This window comes from Aspergillus heteromorphus, assembly GCF_003184545.1.
Source record: "Aspergillus heteromorphus CBS 117.55 chromosome Unknown BO70scaffold_30, whole genome shotgun sequence".
Lineage (NCBI taxonomy): Eukaryota > Fungi > Ascomycota > Eurotiomycetes > Eurotiales > Aspergillaceae > Aspergillus > Aspergillus heteromorphus.
Window position 1 is genome coordinate 251,229 of NW_020290435.1, and position 17,454 is coordinate 268,682.

General features: G+C 56.4%; 7 protein-coding genes across 7 annotated transcripts; 3 read left to right on the plus strand and 4 right to left on the minus strand.

Annotated features, from left to right (window-relative positions):
* Positions 1 to 34: 34 nt before the first annotated feature.
* On the minus strand, positions 35 to 1,879 carry BO70DRAFT_365406 (putative transcription factor TFIIE complex alpha subunit). Its single transcript, XM_025544056.1, has 3 exons — positions 1,579 to 1,879; positions 1,373 to 1,468; positions 35 to 1,224 (listed from the first exon to the last, which is right to left on the minus strand). The coding sequence occupies exons 1-3, from the start codon at positions 1,671 to 1,673 to the stop codon at positions 63 to 65; spliced, it is 1,353 nt and encodes a 450-aa protein (XP_025395949.1). The 5' UTR covers positions 1,674 to 1,879; the 3' UTR covers positions 35 to 62.
* Positions 1,880 to 2,198: 319 nt separating this feature from the next.
* On the plus strand, positions 2,199 to 4,343 carry BO70DRAFT_299128 (pseudouridine synthase PUS2; the record flags this gene model as incomplete). The annotated part of the gene is made up of 4 exons (XM_025539631.1): positions 2,199 to 2,433; positions 2,518 to 2,725; positions 2,785 to 3,993; positions 4,130 to 4,343. 4 exons carry the CDS (start codon positions 2,199 to 2,201, stop codon positions 4,341 to 4,343), a joined length of 1,866 nt encoding a protein of 621 aa, XP_025395950.1.
* A 643-nt stretch (positions 4,344 to 4,986) lies between these two features.
* On the minus strand, positions 4,987 to 9,498 carry bud4 (putative GTP binding protein (Bud4); the record flags this gene model as incomplete). The annotated part of the gene is made up of 4 exons (XM_025540529.1): positions 4,987 to 5,754; positions 5,812 to 6,515; positions 6,572 to 9,347; positions 9,409 to 9,498. The coding sequence occupies 4 exons, from the start codon at positions 9,496 to 9,498 to the stop codon at positions 5,167 to 5,169; spliced, it is 4,158 nt and encodes a 1,385-aa protein (XP_025395951.1). The 3' UTR covers positions 4,987 to 5,166.
* A 276-nt stretch (positions 9,499 to 9,774) lies between these two features.
* BO70DRAFT_365409 (uncharacterized protein) lies at positions 9,775 to 10,125 on the plus strand. Its single transcript, XM_025544057.1, has one exon. It carries the CDS (start codon positions 9,897 to 9,899, stop codon positions 10,095 to 10,097), a length of 201 nt encoding a protein of 66 aa, XP_025395952.1. The 5' UTR covers positions 9,775 to 9,896; the 3' UTR covers positions 10,098 to 10,125.
* A 431-nt stretch (positions 10,126 to 10,556) lies between these two features.
* Positions 10,557 to 12,589, plus strand: mrh4 (ATP-dependent RNA helicase MRH4). Its single transcript, XM_025544058.1, has one exon. The coding sequence runs from the start codon at positions 10,571 to 10,573 to the stop codon at positions 12,440 to 12,442; it is 1,872 nt and encodes a 623-aa protein (XP_025395953.1). The 5' UTR covers positions 10,557 to 10,570; the 3' UTR covers positions 12,443 to 12,589.
* A 95-nt stretch (positions 12,590 to 12,684) lies between these two features.
* On the minus strand, positions 12,685 to 14,553 carry BO70DRAFT_321815 (putative carboxylesterase). Its single transcript, XM_025540530.1, has 2 exons — positions 13,157 to 14,553; positions 12,685 to 13,045 (listed from the first exon to the last, which is right to left on the minus strand). The coding sequence occupies exons 1-2, from the start codon at positions 14,501 to 14,503 to the stop codon at positions 12,788 to 12,790; spliced, it is 1,605 nt and encodes a 534-aa protein (XP_025395954.1). The 5' UTR covers positions 14,504 to 14,553; the 3' UTR covers positions 12,685 to 12,787.
* Positions 14,554 to 14,814: 261 nt separating this feature from the next.
* On the minus strand, positions 14,815 to 17,421 carry BO70DRAFT_365411 (SET domain-containing protein). Its single transcript, XM_025544059.1, has 2 exons — positions 16,986 to 17,421; positions 14,815 to 16,923 (listed from the first exon to the last, which is right to left on the minus strand). Exons 1-2 carry the CDS (start codon positions 17,094 to 17,096, stop codon positions 15,124 to 15,126), a joined length of 1,911 nt encoding a protein of 636 aa, XP_025395955.1. The 5' UTR covers positions 17,097 to 17,421; the 3' UTR covers positions 14,815 to 15,123.
* Between the last annotated feature and the right edge of the window lie 33 nt (positions 17,422 to 17,454).

Genomic DNA, 17,454 nt, shown 5'->3' on the forward strand with positions numbered 1-17,454 from the left:
AAAAAAAAAAAAAAAACCATTGGTAGGTAGAGAAGATGAGGCCCCCAATTTTGAAACAGACATTACACATCTTCAAACTCCTCGTCATCATCCTCGTCCGACTCCTCTTGCTTGACCTCCGGCTCGACCTTGATCTTCTTTGCCGCTGGGCCGTCATCTCCGTTCGTAGACGGAGTAACCCCCGCGGTGGGGGGCGCACTGATACTGGAGTCCGTGTCCAGCTCGCGCTTAATGCCGGTCGACGAGGTGGAGGGATTCATAGGCGCACTGGTCGGACCAGCACCGCCGCCACCAGTAGGAAGCCCACCCACAGCCGGAGACGCGGCATCACTCGCAGAGACGCCTCCGACGTCCTCGAACTCGTCGAAGTCGTCGGAATCGTCATCGACACTGCTGGCGTCCTCCTGCGCTTGGAGGGCCTTCTCCCGCTCCATCTCGGCGTAGTAGGCAGCGACCTTGTCATCAAGGGCATCCAGGGTGGACTTGCGGTCCTCATCCTCCGACTTGATCTCGGGTTTGATGTCGACGTCCGTCTCCGCCTTCACGGAGGGCAGATTACCCGCGGACGTCGAGACCGTCGAATGCGTATGCCAGACCGGCAGGGCATTCTGCTTCTCGACCGCGGCCTTGCGCGCCGCCTCGGCGGCCTGTTCCGCGGCGCTCTTCTCTTCGCTCGACGTGAGCGAGATCTCCAGCGCCGCCGAATCGGTCTTGGTATTCCCGCGCACAGCCTCCTGGGTCTTCGAAGGTACCACCACGGCGGCACGAGTCGGATGAATCTGCTGGTTCCGGATGACATCGACCTTGTGATCCCAAGCGGTGTCGAAATCATTAGGGGGGATCTCGACGGTATCGATCTGCTTCAGCAATTTGAGCATCTTGTCCAGCTGGGCCATCAATTTACTGTTCTTCTCGTGGCCCGTGCGATCGATGCCCTCGGCGCCCTTCACATCCTCGGTGCGATCCAGAATCGCCCCGCAGTTCTGACACTCGAAGCCTTCCTCCGAGTACAGACTCAGCACGTCGAGTTCCGTCCATTCGGCCCCGCAGCGCAGGCAGATGTATTCTTTCCGTTCGTCGCTGGGCGTGTATTGCGCTTTGATGGTCGATGTTAACTTCGACACTTTGTATTTGATCGCGTCGACCACCGGGTGCAGCGGGATGTAGTAGTATTCGCGGTTGACGGGGCGGGTGGATCCGTCGCGGATTTCGGCGCGTGTGCTTCTGTTGGTTTGGATGGGTGGTTAGTCTAGTTTAGCTGGGTCGGAGGGTGGTGCTGTTTGCTGTTTTGCTGTTGGATGTCTTGCTATGTTATGCGGGAGTGGGGGAGGGGGGATCGGCAAGTGTTGCAACAACTGGGATATTTCCATACACTGCGATTAAACGGTCTTCGCGCAGCTTGGCGCATAGTTTGCGGAGGTCTTTTTGTTGCATTCCCAGGAGAAAGGCGAGGTCTTCGGCGTGGAGACTAGAGAGAAGAGGGGGGGAGGGTTAATGGTTAGCTTTGAGTTGAGTTGAGTTGGGGTGAGGTGAGGTGAGGTGAGGTGAGGTGAGGGAGCGGGTTTGACGGAGACATACACGGAGTGGATGAAGAGCGCATCGACCACGAGGATGTGGCGGGTCTCGTAGAAGGCGCGGACCACGCTTCGGATGAGGGTGTTGGCGAGGTCCATGGTTGGGTTTTTAGGAAAAGGTGAGAGGGTGGGTGCTAGAGTGCTGGCGGCGCAACCGGCGCAAATGTTGATGGGTTGGAGGTCTTCCGCTGGATGTCAGGCCCGGCTTCGGGAGGTCCACATCCTTTGCTGGGGGTGAGGGCAGCGAAGGTGGATGAGGAGCGAGGTCGGTGGTGGTGGGGGGACGAATTGGGTGTGCGGACCCCTGCGCCGTGTGGTTGTTGAAGGAGGGAGGGTTTGTATAGACGAACGACAAAGAAAGTGGTTGATCGCTGCCTTGGGCGGGAGGCATCAATCAGTAGCTGAACGTTTGCCTGGGGCAGGAGAAAGGAGCATACAGAATACAGAATACAGAATACAGAATACAGAATACCACTAGCCGTAGGTGGCTAGCGGGGGATGGTGATCGGGCTAAGCCTGATCCGGGCTAGAGCCTGGAGGACGGCGGAGGAAATCCCGCAAAAAGAGGCTCGACAAGCGCAAGTCAAGCAGCCTTCTCTCTTTCCCTTTCCCTTTCACTTTCCCATGCCCTCGCACGTCTCTCTGCAACGTGGTTTGCCTGCATTGCGCCAGACCCTCTTCCCAAGCAGGGTTTTATTTCCCCCGAACGCCCCCCAAGCCCGCTTCTTCAACGCCGACTACATCCAGGAGCTGAGAAAACGTCGCATACCATGGACAATAACGAAGGAAGACCTGCACAGGCCTCAGGCGGAGCTGCTCGAGGTCGTAAGAGACGGGATTTGGGCCGGTCAGAATGGAGGTGTGTTTGCAGTCCCGCTCCCTGAGAATCGATTCGAATCGGAGGAAATGGCCTGCGCATGATTTGGACCTCCGGCTAACCAAGCAAGTCGGCAAACGATAGATAAGAGAGCCCGCAACGATAGACAGCAGGAAGCTAAGCGCCAGAAGCTGGAGAATGGCGAGGAGGTGAAAAATCCCGTCTACGCGACGACATTCTCCCAGGAAGATATCGAGGGCGAGCAGCGCCGGCCCAAGAAGAAGGTCGCCGTTCTGCTGGGCTACTCAGGGACTGGATATAAGGGCATGCAGCTGTATGGTCACCGATCCGGTCCGGGATGTGACTGTCGGGAGTGGCGCTAATCGCTTGCAGGAGTGAGACGGAGAAGACGATCGAGGGAGAGCTCTTTGCTGCCTTCGTGGCGGCCGGCGCAATCTCCAAGGCCAACGCCACGGACCCAAAGAAGTCGTCGCTCGTGCGGTGCGCGCGCACAGACAAGGGTGTCCACGCTGCTGGAAACATCGTCTCCCTGAAACTCATCGTCGAGGACGAGGACATCATCCAGAAGATCAACGAAAAGCTCAGCCCGCAGATTCGAGTTTGGGACATCCTCGTCGCCAACAAGTCGTTCAGCAGCTACCAGCTGTGCGATTCGCGAATTTACGAATACCTCATCCCCACCCACTGCTTCCTCCCGCCCCATCCCAGCACCTACCTGGGCAAGAAGCTCGTCGAGTACGCCGAGAAGGAGGGTGATTTGGAGGCGTACAAGGCCAGACAGGAGGAAGTGACCGGACACTGGGAGGAGATTGACGAGAAGTACATCCGTCCAATCCTGGAGAACGCCCCCGAAGACATCCGCAAGCTCGTCGAAAAGGTCCTTCACCTCAACGACGAGGACCAGTCCGCGCAGGGTGACCTCTTCGACAAGAAAGACCAGCCTGCCGAAGAAGCAGCCCAGTCCACCGAACAGCCCTCTGTCGAAGACAAGCCCGCCGAGTCCGACGCTGCCGAAGAAGCCCGCAGACGCCAGATCTTCGACACCGTCAAGGCCGTGAAAGCCGCCTACCTCAAAGCCAAGAGAGCATACCGCATCCCGGCAGCCCGTCTCGCGCGCGTCCAAGAAGCCTTGGACAAGTACGTCGGCACGAACAACTTCTTCAACTACACGATCCAGAAGGTGCACGCGGACCCGTCCTCCAAGCGACACATCAAGTCGTTCAAGGTCGCCGCGGAGCCCATCATCATCAACGGCACGGAATGGCTCAGCCTCAAGGTCCACGGTCAGAGTTTCATGATGCACCAGATCCGCAAGATGGTCGCCATGGCCGCCATGGTCGTCCGCTGCGGCTGCGACCCCAACCGCATCGTGGATACCTACCGCGCCACCAAGATCGCCATCCCCAAGGCCCCCGGCCTGGGTCTGCTCCTCGAACGCCCCGTCTTCGACTCCTACAACAAGAAGACCTCCGAAACCGGCAAGGCGAAGATCGACTTCGACAAGCACGCCGCCACCATCGCCGAGTTCAAGCAACGCGAGATCTACGATCGCATTTTCCGTGAAGAAGAGGAGACTCATGCGTACGTATCCCCCCTTCCCCTTCCCTTCCCCCTTCTTTTTTACCACCCCTAACCTCCTTTCTATCTGCCACCATAAATCACCATCCTTTCCCGCCCCCCCCCTCAAACACCATAAACCAATCTAATTATTCCACAGCTTCTCTGCCTTCTTCAACCACCTAGACCACTACTCGCAGGAGGAATTCCTCTACGTCACGTCCGGCGGCATCCCCGCCGCCAAGCTAGTGGACGCCCCGGCCGCAACTGAAGAAGGCAAGGGCAAGAAGTCACAGAGAGAAGCGCTCGCGGAGGTGGAATCCGGAGACGAGGATGAGGGCGCTCTTCCTAATGGTGGGGAGGAGGGTGGTTAGTTTAGTTTAGTTTAGTTCAGTTAGGGTTGGTTATCTTGAGATAAAGATAATTTTCTTATCTTATCGCCGGGGTAGATGAAGAAGGGGTTATGGTTGTGCTTGTGGTTATGGTTGGGGTGTAAATAAGTCGATTATAGTATCTACTATGCTTAGATGAAAAGTATCAGTTTGTGTATCAGTTGTGAAAGTGTATTTGGGTTTGTTAAATAAGTTACTGGTCAGTGCCGTAGATGGGTGAGCGTGGTCTTGGTCAATACTGGATTGTGGAGCATGGGGTGATATATATATAGTATTTGTAGAACACCAACGTCCGTCCAACAATCCACACCCGCGGATCCCTGAGATACTCCACACAATCAGACAAAATCACAAACAAGGATTTTCATTATGTAGAATATCTCAAAACTATCGAACAGGAGTATGAAAGAAAAGAAAAGACATGTTACAGTAGCTAGCAATGTCTAATCGAACCGCCTCAGGCAACAGATGGTACTGAGATTCTTGATACAGTTTGAACGCGAACTGAATTATGGACTCGAGAAGAAAAAAAGGCGCTATGTATCACAAAGGGCGGCTGAAGAAAGCAGGAACACGAAGAAAAGAAAAGAAGAGAAAAAAAAAAAAAAAAAAAAAAAAAAACGCTGGCAGAATGAACAGTGCAGGATGCAGGAATTTTCAAGGAGAATGCAGCCGGCTGGACTCCAACACCGAAGACGAGAGAAAACACACGGGAGAAAAAAAAAAAGGGGAAAAGAAGGGCAAAAGAGAGAGAGAAAAGAAGACAAAGGGGATTAAAGCAGACAGGCAAGTGGGGGAGTCAACTTTAGAACATCAGAGAGCGCGTCTTCTGCCGGCGAGCGTCCGCGTCGCGAACGTCGGGCTGCGACTGCGTGTGTTTGTGTCGAGGGCGGGCCACGCCCGGCGCCGGCGCCGTCGGGGTGGGAATGGCCGTATCCTTGGCGGGCGGCGGCGGAGGGGCTTGGCCCAACGGCCGATCGCTGGTGGTGGTTTCCCGCTTCACCTTCATGCTCCGCTCGCGCTTGAGAACCAGCTCCGTCCACATCTTGGCTTGGCTGCTGCCAGAGGATCCCTTGCCCACAGCATCCGCGAGGACCTTCATCCAGCCATCTTTGTCGGCCGCACTGTCGGCGTAGAAATCAATGACCTCGCCGTTGCCGAAGCGGATGCGGAACCCTTCTTCCACGAACATGTAGCCCTCCTCCTCTTCGGCAAAAGCAGACTTGCGGCGACCACCACCCCGAGTCGAAGTTTCCTTTTGCATCAGGGAGGATCGGTCGTCAATGAGTTTGGCCGCCTTCGACAGGTTGATGGTTGCGCGGGGTTGACGCGTAGTCTCATGGTAAGCGGTCAACTTGGAACCCTGAAGCTTGAAGAAGCGACGGCGCCAGAACTATAGAAAAGGATTAGCTTCAAATTGCGAGGAAGGTATGGGTTGTGGAGTGCTTACCGGGCAGTCACCACCCTGTTGAGACAGAAAGCCTTCGTAACTGCGAGAAGAGACAGTTTCCGCTTCACGCATTTCCCGAATGCATGCATTCATGCTCTTGGGCATATCGTCATCCTTGGCTGCTTTGGGCTTTGGCACAAACAGTAGCTGAAGCTCTAGCTTGCCAATCTTGTAAGGAGGTCGACGCTGAGAGGCGGTGCTGTTCGTGCTCTTCTTGCTCTTAACACTGCTGGGCTGTTCCTCCACGGCCCACTCATTGAAACAGGCCACATCGACCGTGTAAGGACGGCCGAAGGCATGCTTCTCGTGGTCACTGAGGGAAACATAAGCGCGTCCAAAGCTTCCGTCCCGGGCGATAAGAGTTCGCAGTCTTTCCCACACAGGGGCGTTGACATCTCTGGCCTTGCTTTGCTGAGATACAAGTTGTTGCTTCATCTCGAGCTCCTTGCGCTTGCGGGGAGAAGCAAATACGCGACTGAAAGTAGAGGCCTTCTGTCGGGCAGGGGATGCGGTGGGCTGAGGCTCCGGGACACGCAGCTTCTCTTCATCAACCTTCATCTGGAGAGTCAGTTGGAACTCGAGATCATTCTGCACAATGAGCTCAAACTCCTGGCCGATCGGAGCGGTCTTCCCCAGTTCCAACCAAGCCGTCGTTACACAATGAAGACCATTGTCCAAGGTTAGGGCAAAGTATGATCTCTCGCCTAAGATATTTGTCAGTCAATGGACCGAAACAGAGGAAGAGATAGAGAGCACTTACCTCGTGGGAGAGGCAGGTCGAGATACTTCATCCCCACCACCTTGACAAACAGGCGACCACGCTCCTCACCCTCTTCCAAGGCACCGTTCAGGGCAGGCTCGGTCTCCTCAATGGTTGCCGGAGGCTCTTGGACGCTACTCTGCTGACCCGGCAGCGGGGGCACGGGGCCGGCTACAGGCTTCTTTCGGACCATTCCGCTGGACGTCCTCATACTCGCACGGCGAGTTTGGCCGTTCCAAGGAACAGTAGTCCAGGTCTGCTGACTAGGCTTGCGGGAAGTTGGTGCAGCCCGAGCCGCCGCGGGAGCTTCTGGGTTCGGGGCCGTTTCATCTTCGTTCCGACTGCTGGCGATGATGACCTTCGTGTTGTGCCGCATAAGGTAACCTCTCTGTTTAGGAGCACTCAGATTAGTCAATTGTCCAAAAGTCAAGGGATGGGCTCCCGGTCCATGGTCTGGGGTCTCCTGGGTGTGGATGACAGAGGGGAGGTGCCCTAATCGGGATAGGGAATGTTCAAACGCCACCTTTTGGGTCTCAATCACTCGATCGAATTCTTTGTCCAGGCCAAATCCAAGGCTTTCCTCCTGGATGCTGAAGGGGATATCTAGCTTCATGAGACTGGGTTGTCTTTGGGTATGTTCCTTCGCGGTATGGGCTGGAGCATCATCGTCAGGGGCGGAGCCCTTGGACTCGTTTGAGGTCTGTTTAGTGAGCTGGGGCATCGGCGGAGGAAGCTGCCCGCTGACCTGGCGACGGGTCGCAGCCATTTGCTCCATGTCAGCTGGGGTCAGAGATGGACGAGTCTTCAGGCCTGTTCCAGGGGCTTTGACCGTCGCGATAGGATCGGGTACACTTTCGTCAGGCGACATTTCGCGGTCGCTGTCGTCGCTGCCACTGTATTCGCCCTCTTCATCAATTGGGTGTCGAATGACCGACTCAGGAGTCGAGGGCTCCGATACCTGGTCGTGGTTGTCCGGCGTCACCGGTCGCTGCAGCGATTCCCGCATGGCCTCCATCTTAGAGGCGGACAGCTCATTAGCGTTGTGCTCCGGCTCCGTTTCGGTTGTAGGTTGTAGCGCAGGCGCCTCATCGGGCAACACGGGCACCGGTGTGGAGTGTCTGTCCAAGTCTTCGAAACCCTGCGGTTCGCCCTGCGGTGTTAGGTCGTCATCTTCCAACGGCATGCTTGACCGGCAACTCTCGTCATCACCAGCCACATCGTCGTTCAAAGACTCCTTAGAATCTACCGTTTCATAATACTCTGGAACGTCATAAAGATCATCATCGTGCTCTTCGGGCTTGATCACCACGCTGCTTTGGTCATCATCGTCATCGTCGTGGCTGTCATCATCATCATCTTCATCGTCCTCTAGGGATGGAATTGGAACATCAGGGTCATAATGGTCATAGTGGTGGGGACTCGATTCCAGCTGGGACGCATCTTCGAACGAGTCATCGAGATAGCTTTCACTCTCACTCTTGCGAAGGTCGCGAAGAATTGAATCCCTGGAGATGCGGGGAGCAGAGAAGACATCGGCATCCTCTTCAACCGGGTTCTCGGGAACCTCATCCGCATTGGAATCCTTGTCCTGTGCTTCGCAGTCGGTATGCTCTTCATCACCTGCATGTTCGGAGTGTGGCTTGGGCGGCTGGACAGTTTCATGCTCTGGATCCTGGTTCTTGCTTTCGTTTTTCTGGATCATCATCAGACGCAATCTGTCCTCCAACGACATAGATGTACGAGCGTGATCAGTGATATCTGACTTGCTGTAAGTCGCAGGGCCCGGAGGAGACGGCAAAACTCGCTGCCCACCGCTTCCAAGCTCAAACGCTGCAGCCAGCTTGCCTGGGGACGAAGTCCGATTAGTAAATGACGGACGACTAGCAGGTGGAAGGGGTGGCAGTGGACGGCGCTCGCCATTCGAATCCAGAGACTCGACGCGAGAATGCTGCACGGGAGGTTCCTGTCGCGTGGACGGCTGGGGATCGGGGCTGTGATCATCTTCATCCTCCGTGAATGGATCCTCATCCTCCTTCACGAGATCGTCATTCGCGATGGCCGGGCTCATGTAGCGCCAGTCTTCCGGCAAAACAACAGGGGTTTTCTCCAGATCTTCCAATGAAGCATCAAAGCTGTCATCCCGGTCGAGGGAAGATTCGCGATCGAAGCTCACATCACCTTCGTCTTCTTCCGATTCGTAGCTTCCTTCACGGGAGCCCGATGCAATGGAAGAAGGGTCCGGAGTGGTCATTTCGTACTCGTTGACTTGCGGTGGAGCGGCGTCGAACGTGACACTCTTGGCATGGCGACTTCCATCGATGTCGGACCAGATCTCATTTTCGGGGTCGAACCCTGCATCCTTGAACCCAAAGCGGCTCGCTCGAGACAGAGATGATTTCGCGGGGGGAACTTGGTCCTTGCTTGGGGATGGGGGTCTGGGCCCGATGTCCTGGTTCTCTGGTTGCCGCGTCGGGGATGCAGTTTGCAGCGGCTTCGGTGCCGGGCGACTTGTGACCAAGGGTCTCTGCGGGACGTAAACATTTGTGGGGTCGTACTCCTGGTTGTGATCGCGGAACATGTTACTGTTTTTTACTCGGGATGCGCGCTTGAGATTCTCGAGGGAGGGGCGCTTAGACGGCGTGAAGGACGCGTCAGGCTCGTAGGGGCTCTGGTTCTCCAAGCTTCGTTGGAACGGCGACGCCGACTCGCGACCCTGCCAGAAGAGGCGCGGCGATGCAGGCCCCTCATATGGGGATGCGTCGTGAGACTTCATTGTCTGTGGGACCCGGTTAGGCTGGATGTTGGAATATTCCCGAGACGTGAAACGGCCTGCCTACCTTGGTACTTTGGTTCCAACTGGGGGAGTTCCGTCGTTGGGCCATGGGGCTCACTTCGGACAGTGGCCGTTGCACAGGGTTGCTCGCCATCTTCGATAATCAGACGAGACGATTCAAAACAGAAAGGACACCGACTGGACGCAAGCGCCGGGCAGACAACAACGCTGGAGCGGCTGAATCAGCAATGTGCCTTTCTTCACAACACCGCAATGCAAGGCCCATGCAACCAGGCTTATCCCTTGCTGAGGAAGAACGCGCCCATACCTGATCTGTCCACGCTGGGAAAAAGGACTACTAGGACCAAGCAGTCGCGCAGCACGAGGTCGAGAGGTGAACGCGGTGGATCGAATACGACAGGTCCGATTCCCGGAGAGTAAATAAGAAATGGATTGCTGGAATTCACTTGGAGGTGGAGCTGCTCATGGGAATCGTATCGTGACAAGACAACGGGGGAGGGAAATGCAAAAAAAGCGCGTTACAAACGGAAGATGACGCAAAGACTTGCCGATTCGTCAGGTCGTTGGATCCTTTGGGGGGGGATTGTTGACTCGGGTAAACGAAGGGATATGGAACGAGGCAAGCAACTTGGTAGAAGAAGGAAGAAGGCAGAAGGCAGAAGGCAAAAGACGCAACAAAGACGGACGAACAGCTGGAACGACAATGGAATGGAAGAATCGAAGACTAGGTGAGACACACCAACACCAGCGGACCAACGAGGAGGGATGGAGGGAGAGGAAGAAGAAGGTGGGAGGGTGATGTTGTTGAGTAATTATACGGTAAGTCGAGGTACCGAACCAGAACAGACCCTGGGATGCTGCACCACCGCAGCAGCAGAGCAGCAGCGCAGCAGCGCAGCACACCGCGGCTGTTGACATCTGGCGGCGGGAGTCGCCATGGCAACCCCTGCGAGTTGCCCGGTTTGCCCGTTCTGGCAGCCTCGGCGCCTGAGGGCCTGGGCGCCTGGCGTGCGGCCCCGATCGCGCTAGTCCCGCTTGGGCCGTGGCGCGGATCATTCAGATGGCCCGAGCGCCTTCCTGTTCGGGCGTGGCGCGGAACGCTGATTCTTTCCCGCCGCCCGCCAATAATCTCCATCATTTCACCCTCTGCCTTCCTCTATCCACCTCCCTCCTCCTCCTCCTCCTCCCCCCCTCACACGCCCATCATGAATCGCATCGGCAGGCTGTCGTTGCCGAATCGCTCTCCAGTATGTCTGCTCTGCCAGACCCAGGCCACCCGTTCCTCGCCGCTGGCCGGCTGGCAGGCCATCCGCTCCGTCGGCAACCTTCGACAGCGTCGCCAGGCCGCCCGCATGACCTTGTCCTCCAACGTCGCCAAATCCTCCTTGAAACCCACTCGCTCGAAAAATGAACGCCCGGGCCCTTTCGCAGGCATGAACCGGACAACGGCCCACATCCCCGACACGCCACGGTCACGATCTCAGGCGGCCCTCAAGCGCTCGGGGGACCCCAAGGACAAGGACGCCGCTCGCAAGAGCGAAAGCCCGCTCTACAAGGCATTGAAGATGCAGACAGCCCTGCACCCAGTGCCATATGGTCGCCGAAGTGCCGTCAAGTCGCAGCTCGCCGAGACCACGAACTTCGACCAGTTTCCTCTGCTGCCCGTGGTCCGCAACTCGATTTTCTCCCAGGCGTTACCGGGCCTCGTGGATGTCGTGCCTACGCCAATCCAACGGCTGGCCATTCCGGCGCTCCTTAAAGAGTCGCCCCCGAAAAAAGCTCCGAAGCCTGGGCAGGACGTCGAACATACGTACGAGCAGATTCTTATGGCTGCGGAGACTGGGTCGGGGAAGACACTGGCCTATTTGATCCCATTGATCGACATGGTGAAGCGCACAGAAGCGGAGAAAATCGAGCAGGACAGGAAGGAAGCGGAGAAAAAGTCGAAGAGCAAAGAGGTGGACATTTCACCTCAAGTGGAAATGTCGAATGGAGCCCGGCCACGGGTGATCATCCTGGTCCCTACCGCCGAGCTGGTTGACCAGCTGACGGCCACGGTCAAAGCCTTTTCGCATACCGTCAAGTACCGATCTGCATCCATCTCCTCCAACATCTCGTCTGCCCGGATCAAGAAGGTGCTTTTCAACCCCGTTGGCCTGGACATCCTTGTCGCCACCCCTCACCTGCTCGGCGTGATCGCGAAGACCGAGCCATATGTCTTGAGTCGCGTCTCCCACTTGGTCCTCGACGAGGCCGACTCGCTGATGGACCGGTCCTTCTTCGAAATGTCGAATGAGATCATCGCCAAGTGCGCCCCATCCCTCCAAAAGCTCGTCCTTTGCTCAGCCACCATCACTCGCGCCCTGGACAACGTCCTCCGCAAGCGGTTCCCGGACATCAAACGTCTGACCACGCCGAACCTGCATGCCATCCCTCGTCGTGTTCAGCTGGGTGTGGTGGACATCCAGAGGGATCCCTACCGCGGAAACCGCAGCCTGGCCTGCGCGGACGTGATCTGGTCCATCGGAAAAGCAGGCGACACGGAGGCACAGCACCCCTTCTTGGCCGGCACTCCCAAGGTTAAGAAGATCCTGGTCTTCGTCAACAAGCGTGACGACGCCGAGGAGCTCGCGCAATTCCTCCGCACGAAAGGAATCGACGCGCAGTCGTTCTCCCGCGACGCCACCGACCGCAACAAAGAGCTACTCACCGAATTCACCGAATCACTCGTGCCCCCCACAGCGGAAGAGATCATGGTGGCAAAGAGGAAGAAGGCCCAGGAGAACGCCATCCCCTTCGTATACGAGCAGCCTAAGGAGGGCCTGTCCCGCCGGCTCCCGAACACCAAGGTACTCGTCACAACTGATCTGGCATCCCGCGGTATCGACACCCTCCCCGTCAAGACAGTCGTCCTCTTCGACGTCCCGCACAACACGATCGACTTCATCCACCGTCTCGGCCGTCTCGGCCGAATGGGCAAGCGCGGCCGTGCCGTGGTCCTGGTTGGCAAGAACGACCGCAAGGACGTGGTGAAGGAAGTGCGCGAAGGCATGTTCCGCGGCCAGGCTTTGGTCTGAGGACGAGGACATTGCGAACAGAGACGATGGAATTTTGTACTATAGACCCCCCCCCCAACATCAACACACCAATCTGGCCAGTATCCATACGGATAGATGGCCTTCGACTTGACGACCGGCGTTTGGAAATAGATGGCGCTAGGATAAACACTCACACCTCGCATGACTCCAAGCAGGACATAAGTTACGGATAGATATCTAGTTGTATTTATTATAATTGAATTGTATAGTAGTCTCACTCACTCACTCATCACCTGACCTCACCAGCTGACTTACTCCATAGATCATGTACTAGTATACTCAACCTCGCCCACCCATCTCCCCAAAGAAACAACCAAACACAACTCAAACAGGAACATCCTTCGCGACACTCAACCAAAACGCACACCTCTCCTTCAACTGCACAAGGCGAAGATTCTCGAAGCCCGCATCAGCAATAACAAACTCATCCCCGGTGGCATGAAGATCCGGGACGCCTGGCTCCGACGCATTCGTCAATTTATGGGCGTTGGGGTCGCCGGTCTGGATGAAGCTGGCAAATGCGCCGGTGTAGCCTTTGTATATCAGGGGGTCGGTTTCTTGGATGGTGTTGATTGTGTCCCACTTTTTTTTTTTTGATTCTTTTGTTAGATAATGTTGGATATGGATAGATAGATAGATAGATAGATATGATTAAAGAAGTGTAGGGAGGGAGGGAGAGAGGGAGGGACTAACCCAGATGGTATCACTCCCGTGAGTGGCGGGGGGGATGCTATATTCGCCGACATGGCCGGTGGTTGTGGCAGCGGAGGCGACCCAGTAGGCCGGACAGGCGAGGACGAGGTCTCTGAAGACCAGGCCCGCACGGACGTAGGTTGTGTTGTAGGTGATGGTTTCTGAGCTGCCGTTGACAGGGTAGTATTTTGATTCGATCAGGGAGATGTCAGTGGCTGACAGACCGGGGAGGAAGCCGGTTAACCAGGAGTGGAAGCTGGCGAGGGATGAGTTGAAGCCGCCGGCGGTGGCGGCGTCGTCGAGACCGGAGGGGATGAAGTTCTGGCCCTCGTGGGTGTTGTACATGCCCCAGATGAGTTCAGTTTGGAGGTCGTCGGACTGGATGGCGTCGGTGAGGGTGTCGATGAGGAAGTCGCCGTCGATGACGGGGGCCCAATTGTAGGAGCTTGTGGTGTAGGTGTTGTCGGCTTCGATGATGAGGCTGGCGGAGCGGATGGTTTGGACGTCGACGGCCTTGAGACAGGCCAGGGTGTCGGTGGCGTTGGCGCAGCCGGTGAGGCTGGTCAGTTGGTCGTAGATGGCTTCGGCTTGGGGGGCGTTGTAGGCGTAGGTCTTGGGCCAGAAGGGGGAGCTGGCGAGGGCTTTGGAGAAGAGTTTGGGCTGGTTGCCGCGGCCGTTGGCGAGAGTCTGCGCGACGACGGAGCCGCCGCCGGCGGATTGGCCCCAGATGGTGACGTTGTTGGGGTTGCCGCCGAACTGGTCGATGTAGCTCTGGACCCATTTCAGGGCGTATTGCTGGTCCAGGAGGCCCGGGTTGAGGTCGGAGGTTGAGGAGTCTTTTATCGCCTGGCCCGGGAGGAAGCCGAAGGCGTTGGTGCGGTAGTTGGGGTAGATCACGATGTAGTCGTTCAATGTGCTGACGTTGAGGATGGGATAGGCGTCTGGCGGAATGCCGAACGATGCACTGCCTTCGATGAAGCCGCCGCCATAGAAGACAACCAGGACGGGGCGGTTGGCGGAGGCGGAGGCCCAGGGGCGTGAGTAGAGGCCTAGGAAGAGACAGTCCTCGGAGCCATTGACGGTGCGCTGGGGGCACATGTCGAAAGATTGGTCGCTGTCGTAGGTGCCATTGGTGATGTTCAGTGGAGGCTGGGGGGCCCGAAAGCGATTTTCCCCTGCAGTAGTTGCGGCGAAGGGGATTTTGCGGAAGTATGAAATGTTATAGGTTGCATCGTAGCTGCCTTGGAACTGGCCATAGTCGAGTGTGATCAGGGGGGGCTCGTAGGCAAGGGTGATGGAACCCGTCAGGAGAAAATATAGGACCAGGAGGAAGCGTAAGAAGTCCATAGTTGTATGGAGGTTATATGATCCGATCCAGGTGAGTAGGGCTGGGGGAGTGCTTGGACAGAGGCAGTGTCTTATAGCACAACTTGGTTTCAGCTGATGCAAACGTCGGCATCATGCAGTCCGAAGTTCATTTAGATTCAATATGGGAGAATTCCGATCCCCTGGTCGTTTATTTAACCGGGGGGAGACCGGAGGCAGGATAAAGAGCCCTTCGAGGCTGCCATTGGTGCAATATTATTATTGCCCTTCCTGATGCAACGATGGCGAAGATGCGGAGTTGCAGCAAACTGCGGGGGAGGAAAAGATGAGTTGTTGCACAATGCCCGTCAGTAGACAGGGTCCAGGTTCATTCCAACGGCCCTGGGATGGCGTTGATCTCGGGTAAATACAATAGGGGCCCAAGAGCCAGGAGCCAAAAGCGGACCAATACTCTATACAGTGTAACAATATGTCAGATAAATGCCGTGTGAGGCAGACAGCCAGCGAGAGATCAGGACGAGATCTTCCAAGATTACGCAGTCCAAGTCGCCGAACTGTCGAAGCCCTCGTGGTCGTCGTCATTCAACGCCGGTACTCAAAACTCCATGCCCAAAATATCCCAAACCTACCCATTCCTATCATTACATAGTCATCCGAAGCGACCGCGTCCGTCGTCTGCTGGCGCGCGTGTTGCGTCGGTCATCGCAGGCCTCACTCTCCTCCGTGTCGGCATGAGGCTCAGACAGCTCAGGCGTCGGGGTGATGCCAAAGCTAATTCCACGGTCCTTACGGGTAACAAGCGCCTCCTCATCAGGGTAGAGGAATCGGTGCACAGTGCGGTGGTCCATCACGCGTTCTTCGTCGTCTGCCGGGCCTTCTCTGTCCGTCTTCGGCCATTGAAAGCCATATAGTTTAGAGTGGCGTTCGCACCGAGGGCACTCCCGCCGCGTCAGATAGGAATCTTGTTGCACGAACCAGACGTTGCATGTGCGGCAATCAACCCATCGATCGTAAGCCTGTGCGAGCAATCTGGAGGTCTTGGTGTAGTCACCGGGAACGCGAGCACGAGGCGGCTCGACCTCGACCGAGGGAACGACTTCCTTGTTCCGGGACCTCCTTGGTTTTTTCACAACTGTTCCCAGCTTCTCATCCAGCTCCAGGGAGTCAGACAGGTCCGACAGTGCATCCCCGTCGGTGCCGAGTATGCGTCGTTCTCTGTCTGCCGGGCGAGGGATTGAGAGGTCGAGGTCTTCCCCAACGGTCAACGGAGAACCTCGAATGGACGATTCCGTGACCTCCTCAACTTTGACCTGTACGGCATTGTCACATACAGACGTCGCCACTGTGGAGGTCGAGGACCGGTGCGAATCATCGGCGTCGAGTGAACTAGGTGAATCGGGTTCTGTCACAGTGGAGCTCTGAATGGTCGACTCGACATGGTTATCGACGATGGGGTCGCTGATGGTTTCCGTGACCGAGGCGGGTGGCACAGCCAAAGCCTGGGCTGAAAACTCGGTGGCCGCTGCGGGCTGATCCGTGGCGGACTCAATGGAAGGGGTGAGGTCGGAAAACAACACTTCAGACCGCAATTTGGAATTTTGCCGCGTAAACTTGGTTCTTTTACGAGGTGTGGATACAGGTGAGCTTTCCGAATCCGTGTCCTGTGCGTGCTTGCGTTTCTTGGGGGAAAGCAGAGCGTCGGTGATTATGGCCTCATCGTTCGAGGCTGGCGTTGAGTCTTGGTCTTGGCTCTCCTGCTCGGAATCGACCTGGGGCGCCCAGCCATTCCGGACTGCCCGCTCGCACGTCAAACAAAGACACTCGCAGTTGTCAATGCCAAAATAATCGTCTCCGTATGAGACCGTAATTTCCTCCCCAATATGAATGTTGCGGATGGCCACCACCTGCATCCCTTCCATGCCTCGCGTGACCAGTCGTCCGTTGGCATTGCAGTCGTGGTTGGCGAATCGAGCGGGACCGAGAAAGAAGGACGGGGTTTTTCTCCGACTCGACATGACAATACTGAAGTCCTTCCGCTTCAGGTCGAGATCCTGTTCCTCTTCACGCGTCATGGGCACCAAGGTCCCGCTGAGGTACTTGATCTCCTGGCCCTGCTTGATGAATTTACGGGCGCAGATGGCAGCCTCATGCTCGGTGACCATGTAGCGATTGGTTGTAGTGATTTCGAAGGGCGAATCAGGGAGATACATCTGGACGTATTTGCGGAGGTGTCGGCGGAACCATTCCTTTTCACGGTCGGTGGGCAGCTTGGCCAGATATTTCTTCAAACCGGACATGTTTAGCAGCTTGCCCTCGGCTTTGGCTGCGTCCTTGCCCACGATGATGTCGTGGAGGATTATCCCAGCGACCTCATCATCCCTGATGCCGCGGGCGGGGTTGTACTTGGTGCGGTTCTTGCGGGTATTTGTCCAAAAGTAGGCCTGTATGCATAGCAGAGTCAGTGATTAGGTCGAGGAAGATCAATCGAGGCTCGAAAACGTACACGGTCAACCAGCGCATCCGTTGCGACGTCGTCGTAGCTGGCTAGTTTCGCAAGCGTCAGACGATCGCGACGGTCGGCGGACGGGCTCGATCGTGCCTTAGACGGCGGCATGGTGAAGTTCGCGATCGGGAAATCCCATGCAAGAAACGCTGATGGGTGAGGTATGGGAGTGGTGGTGGTGGTGGAGAGGGCGTCTGTCGAGGATGAGAATGAGACTGAAGCGTCAAAGCGTCAAGGGGAAGGAAGACGCAGCGGAAGTCCGGGATTCAGACCGATCTAAAAGGAGATGGGCGCCAATGGTCGGAACAAAGGAGGGGAATACCAAGAGAGTTAAGGAACGACGTGAATACGGACTGTGAGGAATGACATGATGGAACAAAGGAAAGAAAAGAGAGTCAGTGAATGTTAGCGCGCATGACAGGCAGATTGGGGTTTTTGGGGGGGAAGACGGACAGACGGACAGACAGAC